Raw genomic sequence first — 17,781 nt, forward strand, 5'->3', positions numbered from 1 at the left:
CCACAGCATCCAAGCATATCTTTACAAGGTCCATTTATGATCACTAGTAAGCTTTACCACTGCAGAATTCCAGTGTTTTGAGTTCCACATGGTATGATTTTCTTCATAGAAGGGTGGAATTGTTGTGAATGAACAGGCATAAGATCATTTCTTTCTGGTTTTATTTTTTCAGTTCCTAACTGTGCATAACTATGACACCCACACTGCTCAGCAGCTAGCAGGGATGGAGCAGAGCCTCAGCGTCATGGATAAGGTAAATCCAAGGGAACCACCACATCTGAGAGACACATAGATATATAAATATAGATATATCATGTATTTGTCCATTTGGCTTTCAATTGTTTCCTCAACTTGAGCTGTGCTGTCTACAGCAGCAGGTCTCTAGTGTTTGGAAGCACTCATCACACATGGATTGCTGCCGAGATGAAGCCTAGCTTCTTGCTTCTTGCTCTGCTCTTGCTTCTTGCTGGAATTAAATACTTTCCTACCCTAAATGCAGATGTGCTAATCATTTCTTACACAGCACTGCCTATAAGTCATTTCTCCATTCCTAATGAAGCATTCTTTCCATCTTCAGTGTTTAATGTTTCTCTCCAGGAGCACCAGCCTGTTCAAAGTATCCCTCCCCTTTGTATTCAAAATAGGAGACACAACAATCTGATCTGCAGGCTGCTTCATGTATTTCATCATTCAAATTATGATTGTCCTTTTTTTTAAGTGATTTCACTGGATTTTTCTCCAAGTTGTGCTAATTGGCATCAGCTTCCTCTTCCTCTTAGAGCTTCAGAATTTATCTTGTCCCTTTACAGCCCATCCATCAGCTTCAGCAGCTCAGAGCATGTCCTTAACTCACCGATTCCATTGACTTCCTTTTCTCCCTTTGCCTTTCAAGTTTTATCTTTAATATCTCTTTCTTCCTGACATATACCTCTTTATTCCTTGGCTGCTCCTTAAATTAGAACTCCATAAACTGAGATACCATATGTGAAAGACACTTTCCAAAGTAAATCCTATCATGTGCTACTAGTCAATTCAACATACACTAGAGTTTATTAAGGTACAACACAGTGCTTAAAATTATAACTTTTTATAATTATAAATGTGTCTGAACAGTTTTTCTATGACCTCATATATTTGCTTTATTCATCTCAAAATGGACAGTTGCACAAGAAGAATGTGAAAAACCATCAGAAAAAAGTCAGAGAGCTGAAGAAGTGCATCTGTCTGAAAGAGCAGGAGAACTACGAGCTCAGCCTGCAGCTGAAGGAAATGCTGGTCTCTGTGTCAGAAAGGATGCACATCTTCGAGGCAGCTGGTGAGTCCAGTGAGGCACTTAAGGCACAGGCAAAGAACATTCAGAAAATAACTGCAAGGCTGGGCAGTGCTGTTCTCCACCATCAGCTGAGGGGCAGGGAATGCCTGTTTGTTACTGTATGTGCACAGTGAGCAGAGTCCTTCCTGCCAACACCTACCATGGTTACTGAAGAGTTACCTGGAGACTCTTGTGGCTCTTGTAACCAAAGCTAGCTGAATTCCTGGAAATGTTCAAGTCAAAATGTTACAGTCATTAATGATTTCATTAGGCAAATTATTTCATTTTTTTCTGAGAGCTGTTCAATGGGCTTCTTTCCACCCTTCCAAGAGAACGGAGAAAGTAATGTAGAGCTAAGAATAGTATTCACTATTAGGAAAACTTACAGAAATCTTTCCACTAGTGGAAAACAGTTACAGATTTTCAAGACAGTGGGTACTTGTAGAAGCTGAAGAAAGCATGTCCGGTGCCTTTTTGAAATATTTTGCTTTATTCAGTACTATAAAGGCTTTTAAGCCCAACTGTGAGCCTTTTTTCAAAATGCTTGCCTATTTTATACAGAAATTGGAATAACCCCAGGACAGGTCCCATAGAGACCACACATCCCCTATGAGCACAGGCTAACACTAACACTTTGTTTTCTGCAGACACACGGGATATTTCTGAGAAGACCACAAGGCAGCGTTACCGAGAGATTGTGAAGCAGAAATATCTACGGAACCTTATAAAGGAACAGGAAAAGCAGCTTGCACTTCTTCAGTCAAAACTTGAAAGTTGGAATCCAGGAACACTCAATATTGTTTAAAAATCAGAGGTGAATAACAGATGAATAATACCATGGTCTTATCTAAGGGAAAAGAATTTTGATAGCTTATTCTTCTCCCTGAACTTTTCTTTCCACAAATTGTTTCTTCCGTAATTCCTTTAAATAACTTCCATCTAAAAGATGCATAGGTGTCTGATTTGTATTTTTTTACACCTGGTCTTAACCTCATTATATTTCAGTTGATGAGATTTATTTCTACTGGTTTTATTATATAAACCATATAGGTCATTATAGAAAAGAACCATGTGTGCAAGCTGGCCCCATCCCAAAGGCAGCTGTGCCTTACTGTGGGATAATCACCCACAACCAGCAGGAACTGTGGCTGCTGCCACGGGCAGAATCACAGGAAAACCAGGTTTGGAAGCATCTGGCCTCCTGAAATAGTTGCTGGCATCTCCCACCCTTCTACACTGAGGTCCAGAGTATTTTCCTGCCAGCTCCTTCTACGACAGCTAAGAAAAATAAAGGACCTGTGATATAAAGTTACCGACTGCTGGAGCCCAATCTCAGGCATTGTCCCTGCTTTTTATTTCCCTGCTCCATGGTGTGGTCAATCCTTCTCCTTTCATAAAGTCACATAACATCTTAACCCATTTCATTGTGAGAGCAACAAATAGCTTTGATGCCTTAGCTTAAAATTCTGCTATGTCAGTTGTGATCCTGTACATCTGGTTTTTCGCTTTGCCATCTCTACCTGGGATTTGTAAGGATTCTAATTACATCTCACTACAAGACCTTTTGTCTTCTGCTGAAAAAGAAGCAGCATCATTCCAACTTCAGGGAAGAGAACTGGCCCCTGCACCAGGCACCATCATCTTTTTGCACATGCCTAAAATGGTAGAGAAATAGTATTTTAATACTCAAAATGTGATTTGCAATAAAGGCTATTCTGCATTAATTCTCTCTGGACAGCAAGAGTCAGTATTCTTAAGAGCAAATTGTAAGTACAGGCTGAAGTCTAATGAGCCTGACCAATGGTTAAAAGGCTCTGTATGATCTTTGATTTTCTTTCTCTTGAGCTAAGAAATTACTCCCTTATTAAGGTAACAGGATATAGCACCTGCAAACAAAAAAGGCAGGGTATAACCAATAAGAAAACAAGATTCCTAGCAGGGAGAGTTGTATAGTCATTAAGATTTATGTATTGCTACACTTGAGAAGCAGTGATTTTAGGGAAAATAAAAAACAAAAGGTACCATGATGAAAAAATAAGCAATTTCAAGTTAAATAAAAACAACTTTCAAAAAAGGCATTTGTTGGAGAATAAATGGAATTGTAAAGATTTATTCAGCTTTACGATGCTGTATTTGAAGCAATCCCATTAAACAAGGCCTTGTTTTTCTTATTTATTTGAAGAGAGGAAACACCTTGGCTCTAGATGTAGTAGAATAGAAAGCTGGTTTCAATTTTCTTGCCTTCCCTTCTATTACCTCAGGCTGTGGCAGAATGCTTATGAGACAGCAGCTCTGCAGAGACTGTCTGGACCAGAACCTGAAAGCAACTGCATTATGACACATTTTCCTCAGTAGGAGTTAAGATGTTTTCACTAGCTTTATCTCAGCTCTGGAATATTACCATCATGAAAATCAGTTATCTTCACTTAACTCACAAAATGCTGTCATTAGCACCAGGAAGACGTGTAAAATGGGTGTATCTGTAAACAAACTGCACTCTTCCCCAGCTGAACATCAACAGAATTGACAATTTGAGTTATTTCAATACAAGTAACCATGCAGAGACTAATAAAAAAAATTACTTCTTTCTACCTGTTAAATTATGACTTTATTAAATAAAAATTCACTGACCAAGTCATTAAGCCAGATTCTCCAAAACATCACCAGTTTGATTTTTTTCCATTAAGTAATGCCTTTTACAGTGCCTACTGTATGTATGCACACAGCTTTACATGTATCTCTGGAGAAAACCTCCTAACCTCAAAGCATAAAGTCCATTGTCTGACCAACACTTCTGACACAATCAGAATTTATTTAATCTTTTCTGCTTTTGTGTCTGTGCAAAGAAAGCTCTGCAGCTGTAGATTATGCATCTACAAAATCTTCTTCTGTTCTGCTGTAGTGCAGTAACTGGTCTTCTAACCCAAAGGTGTCGATGAGCTGAGTGAGACTCACTTTCTTGCCATCTGCAGAAAAGGCCGACTGCAGCTCATACAGCATCAGCTGGGTGCTGCTCCTCCACTTCACTATCAAAGCCTGCAGCTCACACAGGTTGTTCTGAAATTGGGACACACAAAAAAGAGTCATCATCTGCTGACAGCAGATATTCTTATAAAATGCCTTCACCTGAGACAATACACACGCAGCACAGTAAAACACCAGTGAGTATTGCCTCACCTTGGATCTGTACATCTTCACCATTTTGAGCCTACGCAGCAGCTCTTCCTTCTCCTGCACTTGTTTCTCCAGCTTTACTTTCTCTTCAAGGGACTCTTGCTGACCAACATCAACTTGCAGCACATCTGAATTCTCTGCTGATCCACAGGGATCACTCTCCTGTGAGGGACTTTTGAAACATGTATGTCCAGTGCCATTTCCTTCCAGGCTTTCAGAACCATCTTGTAACCTGGAACAGTCTGCCCTTGTCTCTGGCAAGCACTCAGTGGCAGCACCAGCAGTGTCTTTTTCTTCTGTGTCTATTTTGAGCCGCTTTGCCACTGTAAAATTGGCATTAAATGAACGTCTTGTTTTCCTTAATCGTTCCCTCAGAGCTGCACTCATTTGCTAAAAAACAAAATAAATAAACCCAGAAAACCCAGGTGGTCAGAATATTCTTAAATTTTCATCAAATCTCAAATAACTGTTTAGCAATCATTATTATTTACATAGAATGTGTAATATGTTTAACTATCATTGTAAAGCCAGACTTCCCAATTCTCTGTACAGCCTTCAAAAACTTGAACAAAGTCAACTTCTTCCTCTCACATCTATTTGCACACACAGCTGCAAGATATGGAAAGGTGTGGCTCCACATTTTCTTGGACAAAATCCTGTATTCTAGTGAGGTAAACTTACTCATCTAGTGTTTGTGTAAAAGAAATATAGAATAAAATTAGCCAAGTTGAAATATGCTATCGATTTCCCCTCTAGTTTAATGGAGATAGGGGTTTAATGGAGGTATGTTCTGTATTCTAGAACATACTAGAAATACCTGTATAGTTTCGACCTGTTCATGCTTCGAGAGACTTCACAACCATCTGAAAAGATTTTTTGTTCTTCAAAATAACTATTTTTTATCATCTGTGTCTAACATTTTTATTTATAGAAATGCACTAAAATACAGGAGTGAGGGATTAGTTACGGAATACTTTCAAACCAGGCCTGTCCTGCATAGATCTGGGTGCTGAGTGTGACAGTATCACCATTTCAGACCCCAGGATAAGACCAAAGCAGAGCTCAGCACTATGGAGAAGATACAAACTGAAAGCATTGTACTTTGTTCCACTCAGGCAGAAGTCACAGAAAGTCATCCTGCATGCACAGCAACCCAGAAAATTGGGATTTGAGAAAACTGAAGATGACAGGTTAAAAGAAAGAAGCAAAAAAATCCATCACACACCCTATATAATATTTAAATTTATTAGTAAGACATTGGGTTATGTTGCTCCATCACTTTGTATTCACAGCAAACATCTGCATTTTCACAGCAAAGTACCCCAGGCACCTTCCTTACCTGCACAGCCTCCTAGCTACAGGTAGAAGGTGCCTGTCTCTAGCCCTCCAGCAAGCAGCATCTCGGTGACTTCTGACTCCTGCATGATTTCACAAGCATTCCTGTTACTGTGAACAATCATATTATTGGAAAAGTAGGAAGTTTTCATACCTGTTTCCCTGAACTGGTCCCCTGGGCAGGTGGTGCCCCAGAATCCTTTGGAGTACTGCACAAAGATGGCAATTTAGCCAGCACTGACTCTTCCATCTCGAAATGAATAGCTGTCTCTGTTAAATGACAGGATGAATTATGGTGTCATTGTCACCTGATTATAATGAGCCCTTGGCTGCAGAAACGAGTAAAAAGCTCTAATATAAAATTCTAAGGCTTATTTTCTAACTGGCATGTTCAAAAAGGACATCTGCATAAGTTACACAACTGTTTCATGTGCTAAGTAGCATCTTGTTTTGTGATCAGCTTTTCTTTACCTGCCATAACTAACTGCCATAAAATCCTTTACTATCCATTTAATATATTATTTTTCCCCTCACTCCTAAAGCTCTGTGGAGCCAGGAAGGTTTTTGTTGTCCACAAAAATAAACAATTAATCTTTTCTATAGAACAATATAATTGGGTTTCCAGGTCTCTGAAAACAATCCAGTCTCATTTGAGCCTTCTGGGGGTGCTGCTTAAAAAAGTAATTACTCACACAAGTGGAAGTTTTGATTAACAGGAAACATCCCAAGCTCACTCAGAAAGGCACCTTAATTAAAATGGTTAAGTCACACCTCCCAGCATGAACCAGCTTCAAATCAATTTGGCAATGTTTAATTTCATTTAGCAATTGTGAACCACCTACTAATGACCAGAATGCAGCTGGAAAGTCAACAGCTATACCTCCACTCACCTGCAAATTGCAATTACACGCTTTGAGACAGAAGCCTCTCAAGAATAAAATCCTGAAAACCAAAACTAGGCAACAGAGGGCTGGCACAAGGGGCTGCCTCTTCACAGGTGAAAACTGCCAAAGCTTCAGTATGCCAAAGCCTTAATAGCCCAGCAACCCTGGTCTTCCTGCCTTGACACCAAAGGATGGAGGTCCTCATTTATCTTAGAAGTCAACATTCCTTCCCAGCTGTTCAAAATTGAACATATGGTACTCCATTAAAAAAACCCAGACCTTAGTAAGGAGTCTAGTTAATTGGGTATTTTAGCAATCTATCAATTAAACAGGAAGCCCACAGCATCCATTAAATATAATCAAAGTTTAATACTATTATTTCTTTTTGTAAGGAAGAGCCTAGAAAAAGCAACATCATTCTTATCCATACTGTATATGACAAATATGTTGTGAGTCTTTCCAAGGAGCAAAATAATTTTAAGCCTAAGAGATAGCTTTAAAACCCCCAAACAATCCCACGATTCTCTGCCTTTACTTTCTAATGCAAATTCGTCTTTAAATGACCATAACTAATACTTTTTCCGCTGGTTTACTAATACTGTTACTTGGCAGCATATTCACACAGATCTCCTGCACTCTTAAAATCCTTTTCCTGTATCTTCGGCTAAGAATCCTTGGCATTCTCAACCAGTAATGCTGTTCATCACACAAAAAAATTCTGTCCAGCAAGTAAAGAAATTTTGAGTTAGAAGGGGAAAAGACAATTTTGCTTTTCAATACTTACTTGACTTTTGCACTTTGGGTACGTCTGTAACTGTCCTCTGTTTTCCTGCTAATAGCTACGTTATATAAAGGCACTCACTCCTTTTACTGTCTCAACAACAAAAGGCTCTATTAACACAATACAATTAACACTCAAGCTTTTGCCCTGCTAGTTTTCCACCCGCAGAGAAGCAAGATGAACCCTGGGGAATCCATAAGCACGGCCACAGACCTGTGGAGCTCGTTCTGAGGTGCTATACCCCAAAAACACAGCCACAGCACCGACCCGCAGGGCTGAGGAGCGAAGGGAGGCCCCTGGGGGAGCACAAACCCCAAAGGACCGGGGAGAAAGGGGAAAGAACGCGGCGGAACCGCCCTTCCGTCCCCCGCTCCCCTCAGCGCTTCAACCTCCCGCGGCCGGGCCGGGGCGGCCCCGCGCCTGCGCACTGCGCGTGCCCGGGCGGCGCCGGCTGTTCGCGCCTGCGCGCGGCGGGAGGCGCTGTGGGGCTGAGGGGCGGGCGCAGAGCCTGAGGGAGATCGTGGTTCCTGTCCCGGTCCCGGTCCTGGTCCTGATGCCGATCCCGCGAGTGGGAAACGCGGAGCATCCCCTGGGCCTCGTAGACTTTCCTTTTCCATATGGGCATGCCAGGGGGTGCTATCTCTTAGGCCAGCGTGGGCTTGCCATTCATGGCTGGGGTCTGGGCCGAGGTCAGGTGTCGCCTCACAGAATCATTTAGGCTGAAAAGTTAAGATCATCGAATCCAGCCTATAACCCAGGTCTACGATGTCAACTAGACCATGACACCAAGTGCCATGTTCAGTCTTAAACGCTTTCTGGGGTGGACCAGGACCTCCCTGGGCAGTCTTCAAATTCCACTCCCCATTTCTGTGAAAAAATTTCTCCTAGTGAGCAACCTAAACCTTCTCTGGCCTAGCTGAAGATGATAAGACAATGTCCCTGCATGTGTCCCTGTGCCAGGGAGAGGGGTTCTGCCTCCCCATGGATAGCACAGTAGGCCTTTTTTCACAGCTAAGAGAACCACAGCTCTCCATCTCAAGCTGCAAAAGCCTTTATCGCAGGAACTCTCCACACATAAGGGGAAAAAGTGTAACTGAGGGACTCACTGGGAGATGTGTGACCTGAGCAGCACTGTCATGGTTGTGGGAAATAAGAGAAAATTAAGAAATTTGACTGGAGAAACAGGGAGATTGTGACTGTGAGAAGGAGCAATCCCAGCTGTGGCTGCACTGTGCAGTTCAGGATTAGAGAGCTCCCTAACACTCAAAGTCATTGGTAATCTTTCTGTCTCCATCAGCTGCACACCTGGCTTCCCCATGTGCATTTCCTCAAAACTGATTTGTACAAAATGTTTCTCAGCTGTAGCTGTCAGGACCGACAGGATGAGCTGAAGAAGCCACAGCAATGACAGCTGCCAGCCCTTAGGGGTCGTGTCCCAGCGGTTCCTCCGCACTGCCCACAGCCGAACGGCCCCGAGCTGTGCCTCGATGCCTCACGCAGCCGTGCTGAGAGCTGCACGTGGGGTGCAGGCACCCACATGCCTGGATCGTGCCCTTGGCTTGTGTGTCAGGGCTGCATTGATTTCCTGCCTGGTTCCTCCTCTCTGCTACAGGTGAGGACACTATTGTCTCTTCACCTTGTGTAACTCCTATCTCTATTGAGACCAGAGAGAGTCTGGAGCTGAGGTGAGTAAGCATTGAGTGTTGTAGGTGTGATAACACGTTAGCAGTTGCTGAGGTTTTGACAATGAGTTTTCATAGATTCGCACACTTCAAAGAGGATTTGACAGGGATGATAGCAACCTTTTACTTTCCTACAGTAAAAGGTATCAAAGCATTCAAAGGCCATCTACAACAAGCTGTTTTGGGAAATGTGAGAACTTGAGGCCTTAAGGTTACACCTTGTATAAGATTTTATCCGTGAGTGAAATTGATTTAGAAATAATATTTTCAGTAGCAAGTGTGGGAATTTACCTTATGTGGTGTTGTACTATATTTTGTAACCATCTACCAAAAAATCCCCGTTGAACAATACCCCAAGTGTTGAGGCAGTTTGGAAGCATTTTTTAAATCTGCCTCTTTTCTGGGTTTTGAGTTTAGTTTTTTAAACCTTTAATTTAATATAATAAATATTTTAAATTTTTAATATGTTAAAAATGGACTCCTGAGCACAACAGCAAAAGTGCTAATAGAACTTCTGCTGCAAATTTATCAAGAAGGCTGGATCTCAGATACTCTGGAGCTTTGTGGTGGCATGTCTCCAAGCTCACAGGGTATTTCCTTCAATCTCAAGGATGGTCCCTACTTTAAATTACTCATGCTCTGTTGTACAGACATGCTAACAGATGAGTTGCACAAGAAAAACAGCAAGTTTGAGATTTTAGATCATTTGCCAGGTGAGATTGCAGTAAGATTTTACAGGAACATAACACATGAAGAAGTCATCCTGTGCATTATCATTGCCCTTAATGAGAGCAACGCCCGAATGCCCCACCCCAGTGAGATGACAGATTGTTTGGGACTGGAATCCAGAGCAATGGTGCCACATGGGTGTGTGAGTTCAGTGTGCTACATCTAGAGTAGAGGAAAGGAAATATTGTCATCAGTATTCACTGATGGGCAGTGACTCTAGGAAAAGGTCTTGTTCAGGTTGGTAGTGTTTAGTTGTATTTACTCCATTTACCTCTGAATTTACCTGAGTTTGCACAGTACTGCACAAACATGGCTCACCCAACACTTGGCTGGAAGCCCCTGACAGAGCTGGGAACTGGAGTGCCACCAGGCACTATCCAGTATTTCTATTGCAGAAACACAGTAGTGATGGATATTATGTTTTCTTCAATTGGCAAACCAGAGTTAGACTGAAACCTTCCTCTCAAAAACTGCTCATCTGTTTCCCTTGAGGAAAACAGATTATCCATGTGTCATTGATTCTGGCATGTTTATGGCACTCTGCAGAGTGTTTCTCATGCTGTTCAGCTAAGATCACCAGTATGTGCACACAGTAGAACATTCATTGCAATACAGTCTTTATTAAGCACTGTAATGCTATTGTTTGATTTCTTTGATTCCTCTTGTGACAGAATAGTTTGGGGTAAGCGAAATAATTGAAAAAAATGTAGGAAATTGTGCACTGGGCAATAAAATTATTGATCTCTATTTGCTGAACATACCACTTCCCTTCAGAGAAATTAGTTTCCCCAGGGAATCAAAAGGAAAATGTGCTCCTTGGTTTTATTTCCTTTGGTATTTCTGTGTTGACATTTTAGAGATCAGATTATTTTTTCTTCCAAGTGTACACCAGTTTGGCTGCATAGGTAAAGATATTACCTATGTACCCTCAGAATTACCCTGTGGTAGCAGGAGAGCACTGGGGCTGACATATCAGCGTTCTCAGGACAATGACATGTTTTAATTCCCCTGAGGGCATCATTTGTAGTAGCAAAGGCAAAATGGAAGGTAATAGTAAAGGATACTGGCTTTGAGTTTAGAAACTCCAGTTTGTGCTTCATAGGTCCTTCTCTTCCAGGGTGTCAGGAGCATTGCAACACTTCCATTTGACTGTTTGCTGGGCACAACAACCAGGCCTTTTCCCCCTAAACATTGCCACTGAGTATCTGGGATGTTGGTGAACATGTCTTAAGGCACATATGTGTTACCCCTTCTCTCATTTTCTGAAATCTGTTGATCTTGTTTAAAGCCAAGTGATGTATCCTGATGCACGAGGTACACTGTGCACTGTCTGCATATTCCCTCTTGCCTGGGGCAGGAGGGTGGGGTGCTTTCATGTGCCTAACCACTAACTGCTGCAGAAAGTTTTAAAACCCTACCCACTTCTGCATCAGCCTAGGGCTGTGTTTTGCTGGCTGCAATTCACATCTCTGAAAGATGTTCTGACTTGCTTATAGCCATGTAAATATACCAAGGGAAGGACTTTATAGACCAGCTGGAGTAAAACCAGTTTACTATAACAAAACCTGTCCTTGGGAGATGGATTCTGCTCTCATAATGGTGCAAATGCCCAGTAACTAAAAGTGAAGTCTCTAGAATGACATCAGCATAAGCTAAACCAAAAGTAATTTTTTTTTGCCTTGTCTGCTTTACATCTGTGGCTTGCAATTTTTGAGGTAGCTGTCTTGAAAAGAAGAACTGCCTGGATTTATTGTAGCTGAGGGGCACTGCAATTTGCCATTACCAAAGATAATGTAGGAGCCAGGTGAGATGAGCAGTGTAGTTCTCACTGCTGCCTGTGTGAGTAACCAAGTGGTGAGGCACAGGGCTAATGAAAGGGGTCAGCATATGATTGTCTCTTATTTCTGTGCCTGTGGGATTTTCTCTGACATAACAAGTCAAAGATTACAGTGTGAAGTCTTTATGAGATGTAGGAGATGAAGGAAACAGTAAACAGATGTCAATGTTCTTGTCTTTGCTGGAGAACTGGTTGATCATTATTTTAAGAAAATTCAAGCCTTTTGAATCTAAGCCCTTGCCCAAACTAGTCCCCAGTACAGCTTTTGCCATCTCTGATGGTCTGAGTACATTTTTGTGTTAAAAGTATTTGAATTGTAGCGGAGCTTGAGGAGTTGTTTCATTTTCTCACATACCTGCTGTAAGAGCTCACTCTGTGCTGTGTGCACATAACTCTTGGGTTGCTCACATGTATCAGTACTGCTGGAATTGGTGAAGCTGAAAAAGTGAACGTGCTTTATTTGCAAGTGCAGACAAGCTGCTCTGAGCAGCTACCTGTAGTTTGGAGGCCTCGGTGGGACCCAGTGGGTTAAACTGGTGTACCAAACAAGTCATCCAGTGAGTGTGTAAGCAGAGATGGAGACTTCTCCTATTTCCTGAGCTTCTGGGGGTTTCCCTGTTGCTCTGAGTGCAGACATGAGTGACTAATGTTCATCATCACCTCAGCAGCACCACTGGTTATTTTTTTGTTTTAGAATAACCATTCTACTGAGCACACCCTACACAACTGCAGCATCAGCAGGCAAGGTTTAAAAATACACTTCCTCCCTGGAAATGAATTAGATCATTTACCTGAGGCTAGAGAAAGCCTTATAAAGTAAAATTTTAGAAGTCTTTTCCTGAGGATGAAATATTAAAGTGCTCATGGCAGTTTTCCATCTCTTACACTGCTGAGAATCAAGTCATATCTAGAGGACTGAGATTTCCATGTGGCAGAGTTATTGGGCTCTACCACCACCTTTTGTGGCAAATCAGGCTCACAAGTGAGTGAGAGCTGGCTTAAAGCTCTCCCCTGGTTGCCATACAGTTAATGATCAATGTAATGTTTCAAGTGTGCTTGATTGCCGTGAGATGGGGGATATGTCTATGGAATATTTATGCAAACCACATCACATGTCTAAGGACAGCTGCCTCAGAATTGTGAGGCTGGAAGTTCATCAAAATTTGTGAACAGGTATGAAACTGTCACTTCTTAATGTAAACGTTGAGGCAAATTCTTAAAATTCAAAATATTTAAGATACTCAAAACCAATAGGAACTCAATAAATACTCTTTCTATCACCCCTTCTCCCAAAATACTCAGCTAAAGGGAAGACAGCATAATTGTCTTCAGTGCCATTTCCTTTAGCAAGTAAAATGGGCAGGGAAGCTTCTTTGACTTCTGCCTTTTACTTGAGTGAAATACACTGTTCATGCTAGTAATGGCTTTTAAAAAAGAAATTTTTCAGTATTTATGACCTGTATTGCTTTTCAAAGCAATTTCAGTGCAAATTCAGTTAATATCCCTATCTGAAATAACTGTGTTTTAAGTCTCTTTCTCTACACAGAAGTGTGCAGAAAGTATACAGAAAGCTTTACTGATGAGTGTGTAATATTTTCTTACAACCTCTGTGGGTTCAAGTGACTACTGTTATATTATTTCTACTGTTGTGTTGTCTTCCTGTGGAAAGGCAGCTTAGCCCTTGTGACATTTGCAGTCATTGAGAAAGTTCCTGCTGACCTGAAGGGAAGCAGAATGTGCTGTCCTGATGGAGCTTTGGTGAAAGTGTGTGTAGCATGTGGAGTCAGCTAATGATGTTATTTCATGTGGTGCTGAGGACACTGGAATTGCAGCTGCCTCACGAGTGTGTTTGACACTGTGTGGGACAGCCACCAGTCTCCCTCTCAACACATGAACACACCTGTATTTTGGGTGAAGAGCATTTGTCTTAACTGACCTGATGCTGAGTGAACCAAGCTAGGGAATGCCACCTGCTTTAACTGATGGCAAGTTTTCCCTTCAGTAATCCAGGTAACTTCAAGTCTGTGTCCTGGCTGCAGTGACCTCCACCACACACATCAACAGACACTGAACAAGCTCTCTTTGTCACCAGCCTCTTTGGTGACAGCCATGCCACACCATATTATATGACACTCCTGAAATGAGAAATCTTGCAGTTCATTCACAGCTGAAAGAGTTATTCTGGTTTTGATGCTTTAAATTCAGTGCATTTTTTCCTTGAGTTAATTACAAGCATTTCATGGGTAAGATATGCCAGAATAAGCAATTTCATCACTGTTAAATGCATGGTGGTAACTCAGCACATGGGTATGCACTGACAAGTTTTCTCTTGAAAGGCTCCTCAGGATTTAGATGAGCAGATAGGCCACTCTTAAATTTGACATGGTGTACATCCTGCCTGTTCTTGAGACTGTGAGACTGGGCATGGATAGTCTTGAAGCTGTTCACATTATGTCTGGATAGGAAGTCTTATGTGGGATTCATTTTTCTAGGATCAACAGTGCACATATGGGTGTACACTACTTAATCATGTGTGACATGTGGGTGCAAAGATTAATCATGGATATCATCATCTCCTCCCTACAGTTTGCTCTGTTTGGTGACATGCTTCTTTTCCATCTCACTGAGGAATTCTGGGTCAGACTTTTTTTCCTTAAAGCAGGATTCTAACTATGTAAAATCAAGCCTAGAAGCTGTGAAACTCTCTGGCTTAACACTTCCTAGTCCTAAGGTTTTCTCCCAAATACCACCACAATGCAAGAGCTACTTCTGCTTTGCCTAACCAGTTAATGTGCCTAGCTGTTACTGCTGATTTTCAAAAGATCTGTTTAACAACACAACAGGAAAAACAAAGCAAAAACAAACAAACAAAGGGCAATAGATAGAGCTGAGAAAGTACAATGAGAGCAGTGTAGAGGGATAGGATATAAAAAAATACAGATAGTGTAGAAAGTAATCTTTCCCCTAAGGAGTTGCAGCTGAGCCAGTTATCAAAGATTAGGAACAGGCCTGACTTTAACAGGCCACAGCTGTAACCAGTGAGACGAAGATGCTATAAAAGAGTGGGTTTGGCTGGTTGAGGGGGTAACTGGAGTCACTTGGCTGCTTTGTGAGGACGAGAGAGTCAGGGCTCTGAGAAGCTGCCCATAAGAAATACCAAGCAAGTATGAAACTTTTGTGATAAGGAGACAGCAGTATGGGGTCTCTGCAGTAAGATGACAACAGAGGAGGATCTCTTCCCCAGAGAGAATGTTTGTGCCAGTATCTGTTACTGAAAGATCTTGGTGTTTTACCTTCTCAAGGAGTTTCAGGTTCCATTTAGTACAAATAAATGGTGCTCCTTACCTGTATCCAGCTTCTCAGATAAACATGGGTGCATCTTGCAGGCAAGAAGTACAAATACATCTCAAAAGCCAACACTGAGAGAGATGCTGCAAGCTTATGCTGGCAGGAAAACTGTAAATGAAGAAATTACCCTTTCTGCTCAGTGCTGCAGCCAGATCTCCATCAGCTCTGCCAGTTTCTTTATTGTAGATTTTTCACAGTCAAACCTGTGGTCTGATTTTTGACACCAGATAGCCAACCTGAGGTACAGCACTCTGAAGAGTCTACCTGGCAGTGGAGAGGCTGAAAGAACCTCAAGAAGCTAAATAATCAATAAGTTTTCCTTTTAATAAAAATTCTAGTCCACCAAAGATTGATTGCCATGCATGTTGCCAAGCCTCAGGAGCAGGCCAGAGAGGTGAAGTCATTCAGTGATGCACTTTTATAACTTGGGTGTGTTACCAGGAGGATGGGAGCAATACCAGGGAGGAAGAACAAAATTAAGAAGATGTGGCTCATGCATATTCCTTACAAAGAAGTATTTATTTTATTAAGTTAATCTATGTGTGAGAACCATCCCCACAGGTATGATGGAGAAATAGCAATTTACCATCCAGATGTGGAGGATCAAACCTCACACTCTGAGGTTACCATGACAAGCTCTATTGCAGCTGTTAATTATTGCTGCATTTATTTTTAAATGGCAAAACCACATGGGCCAGTTTCATCTTTAGCTTAGGTGATTTCATGGGAATTGATGATTTTATATCAACAACTAATTTTGTTTAATTAATTTGTAAGAATTTTGTTCATCTGCATAATCTGGGCAGAAGAAAGAAAAGTAAAGTGAGGTAAGATCCAATGCTCAAGTGCTTTTTTCTGGGAAGCAGCTGTGTAGGAGATGCAGCCTTCTTCAGTGTTTTGGTCTGTTAAAGCCATTACTAGAATTAATGCAGCTGTACTCCAAGATTCCCTTTACAATTATGTCCCACAGCCATGTTCAAACTGGTGCTGTAGGTAATTAAAGTGTGAATTCATCAGCTTAGGTGGAGGAATCCCAAGGGGTGGTTACCAGATCAGGAAGGTTTTCATGAAATGATGGGTGTGTGTTCAGAGTATCTTTAGGATATATTCCACAAAGGAATGTTGAGTGTGTTTTTCCACTGATTTTACAAAATGGAGATCCTAAGTAAAGTTTTAAAAAAATTCATTGAAGGAACACTGTTAGTGTATTCTTCTTAATTCTTTAAAATACTGTTTGCATTTGTCCCTGACAGTTCCTGAATACTTGACACAGACATATTCTATGAATATTGCACATTCACACAATGCATAACAAGCAGTTGTCTTGTGTTAGATCATACATTTGCTTATTACTAAGTTGTTTTTGTGTTGGGAACTATAGATTTCTAATTGCACTTGACTTCTATTGGTTCTAGATGCTGGTCTTTTTTTACTGCTTTGTTGCTCATTCATTGTGCAAACACTATGCATTAGTTTTAGGAAAAGCTGGAGGATTCTGCTGACACTGGAAATAGCTACAGTTAAGTAAACAGAACAGAAGTAGGAGCATGTAATTCTTACAGCCCCTTTAACACCAGCCCAGCCATGGTTCAGTGCCCTCCCACCTGTGACCTAATTGCTCTTGACTCTGGCAGTTGCTTAGTCTCTGTTTCCATTCCATCTTATTCCCACTTGGTCTCTGTCTGCCTGAGTTTTCATTATAATATTTTATGCACATGTATTGGCTTGTTGATTTCTTTATGTTTTGCTTGATTGCATACACTTGGCATGTGTCAGCTGCCACAGATGCTGTTGTGCTGCTTTTGGGTACTCAGATGGAGGGGATTGAACCTCCTCGTGGATGAGGATATGTGTGTGTGTCAGTGTCTCACTGTGCAGTAGGTATTGGGCATGGCTGTTCATTAGCAGATGAATTTGGTTCCAGACATTTTAGGAACACCAGTGTCCAATACACCCTGTTCATGCCTACCCTCTTAAGGAAATACCTTACAAGTATTAAACACTGTTAACAAGTTACACACTGCCTGCTGGTCAGGTAGATATGGTGCACAACAGTTTGGCACTGCTTGTCCTTCATTAGCAAAATAGGGTAATTTTTACCTGCAGTTACAATTTTAGTCATTTGCAAAACTGCCAGATTTATCATCAAAACAGTAATTAACTGAAATGTCATCCAATTGAGCCAGACCAGCATGTGTTTGACAGCCTTGGGCAACACTAAAAATTAAGTCCCCAGTTCAGATCAGTACTTAAAATGTGTGTAGCTTTCATGGGTACTCCCTGTGAAGGCTGGAGGTAGCTCCCAATGGTGGGAGGTCTGGGAAACGATGTCTGAGGAAAGCTGCAGGAACAGGAGAATCTTAGTTTGGTGTTGAAATCTCTCATGGCATATGTGACAGCAGCATTCAAATACATAAAAGGTGACAGCAAGAAAGGAGATGAGTTACACTGAAAAGGGAAGAAAGGAAGTGATTGTTGGCTCAAGATACTTGTTTGGAACTTCAAGACATTTTCTGACAGCAAGTATGAGAGGTACAGAGCAGATCACATCAGGAGGCTCTGAAACCTCATGGAAAGTTTTAAAAGTGTTTTAAATAACAATTTGTGAGGAATAATTAACGTGGAGGTAGGCTTTGGACAGAGAGATGGACAAGAAACCTAATTGAAGGCCTTTTCATCCTTAACTTCCACTATTGTGT

At 41.4% G+C, this 17,781-nt stretch overlaps 3 protein-coding genes across 8 annotated transcripts in view; 2 read left to right on the plus strand and 1 right to left on the minus strand.

The window, feature by feature from the left end:
• CFAP43 (cilia and flagella associated protein 43) overlaps positions 1 to 3,055 on the plus strand; it is a 43,359-nt gene extending 40,304 nt beyond the window's left edge. For 2 of the 3 annotated variants that reach the window (XM_064717066.1, XM_064717067.1), the window contains 3 exons: positions 173 to 253; positions 1,162 to 1,315; positions 1,960 to 3,052. In XM_064717066.1, the coding sequence (XP_064573136.1) occupies positions 173 to 253; positions 1,162 to 1,315; positions 1,960 to 2,117 (393 nt within the window). In that variant the 3' untranslated portion in view covers positions 2,118 to 3,052. Of the gene's footprint in view, positions 1 to 172; positions 254 to 1,161; positions 1,316 to 1,959 lie in introns of all 3 variants that reach the window. The other variant, XM_064717065.1, reaches the window with a different exon arrangement.
• Positions 3,056 to 3,061: 6 nt separating this feature from the next.
• Positions 3,062 to 7,901, minus strand: SFR1 (SWI5 dependent homologous recombination repair protein 1). Of its 4 annotated transcripts, none has more exons than XM_064717072.1 (5): positions 7,700 to 7,901; positions 5,976 to 6,091; positions 5,826 to 5,904; positions 4,490 to 4,876; positions 3,062 to 4,369 (listed from the first exon to the last, which is right to left on the minus strand). In XM_064717072.1, exons 4-5 carry the CDS (start codon positions 4,871 to 4,873, stop codon positions 4,178 to 4,180), a joined length of 576 nt encoding a protein of 191 aa, XP_064573142.1. In that variant the 5' UTR covers positions 4,874 to 4,876; positions 5,826 to 5,904; positions 5,976 to 6,091; positions 7,700 to 7,901; the 3' UTR covers positions 3,062 to 4,177. The 4 variants fall into 4 exon arrangements, with proteins under 4 accessions (XP_064573142.1, XP_064573138.1, XP_064573141.1 ...); XM_064717068.1 differs by lacking the exon at positions 5,826 to 5,904 and adding an exon at positions 7,490 to 7,575 and having other exon boundaries at positions 7,700 to 7,891; XM_064717071.1 differs by having other exon boundaries at positions 7,490 to 7,891.
• A 1,048-nt stretch (positions 7,902 to 8,949) lies between these two features.
• Positions 8,950 to 17,781, plus strand: part of COL17A1 (collagen type XVII alpha 1 chain) — a 56,307-nt gene continuing 47,475 nt past the window's right edge. The window contains exon 1 of the mRNA XM_064716425.1: positions 8,950 to 9,098. The gene's annotated coding sequence lies outside the window, so the exon portion shown is untranslated. The remainder of the gene's footprint in view (positions 9,099 to 17,781) is intronic.

Source organism: Zonotrichia leucophrys, chromosome 6 (assembly GCF_028769735.1).
Source record: "Zonotrichia leucophrys gambelii isolate GWCS_2022_RI chromosome 6, RI_Zleu_2.0, whole genome shotgun sequence".
NCBI lineage: Eukaryota > Metazoa > Chordata > Aves > Passeriformes > Passerellidae > Zonotrichia > Zonotrichia leucophrys.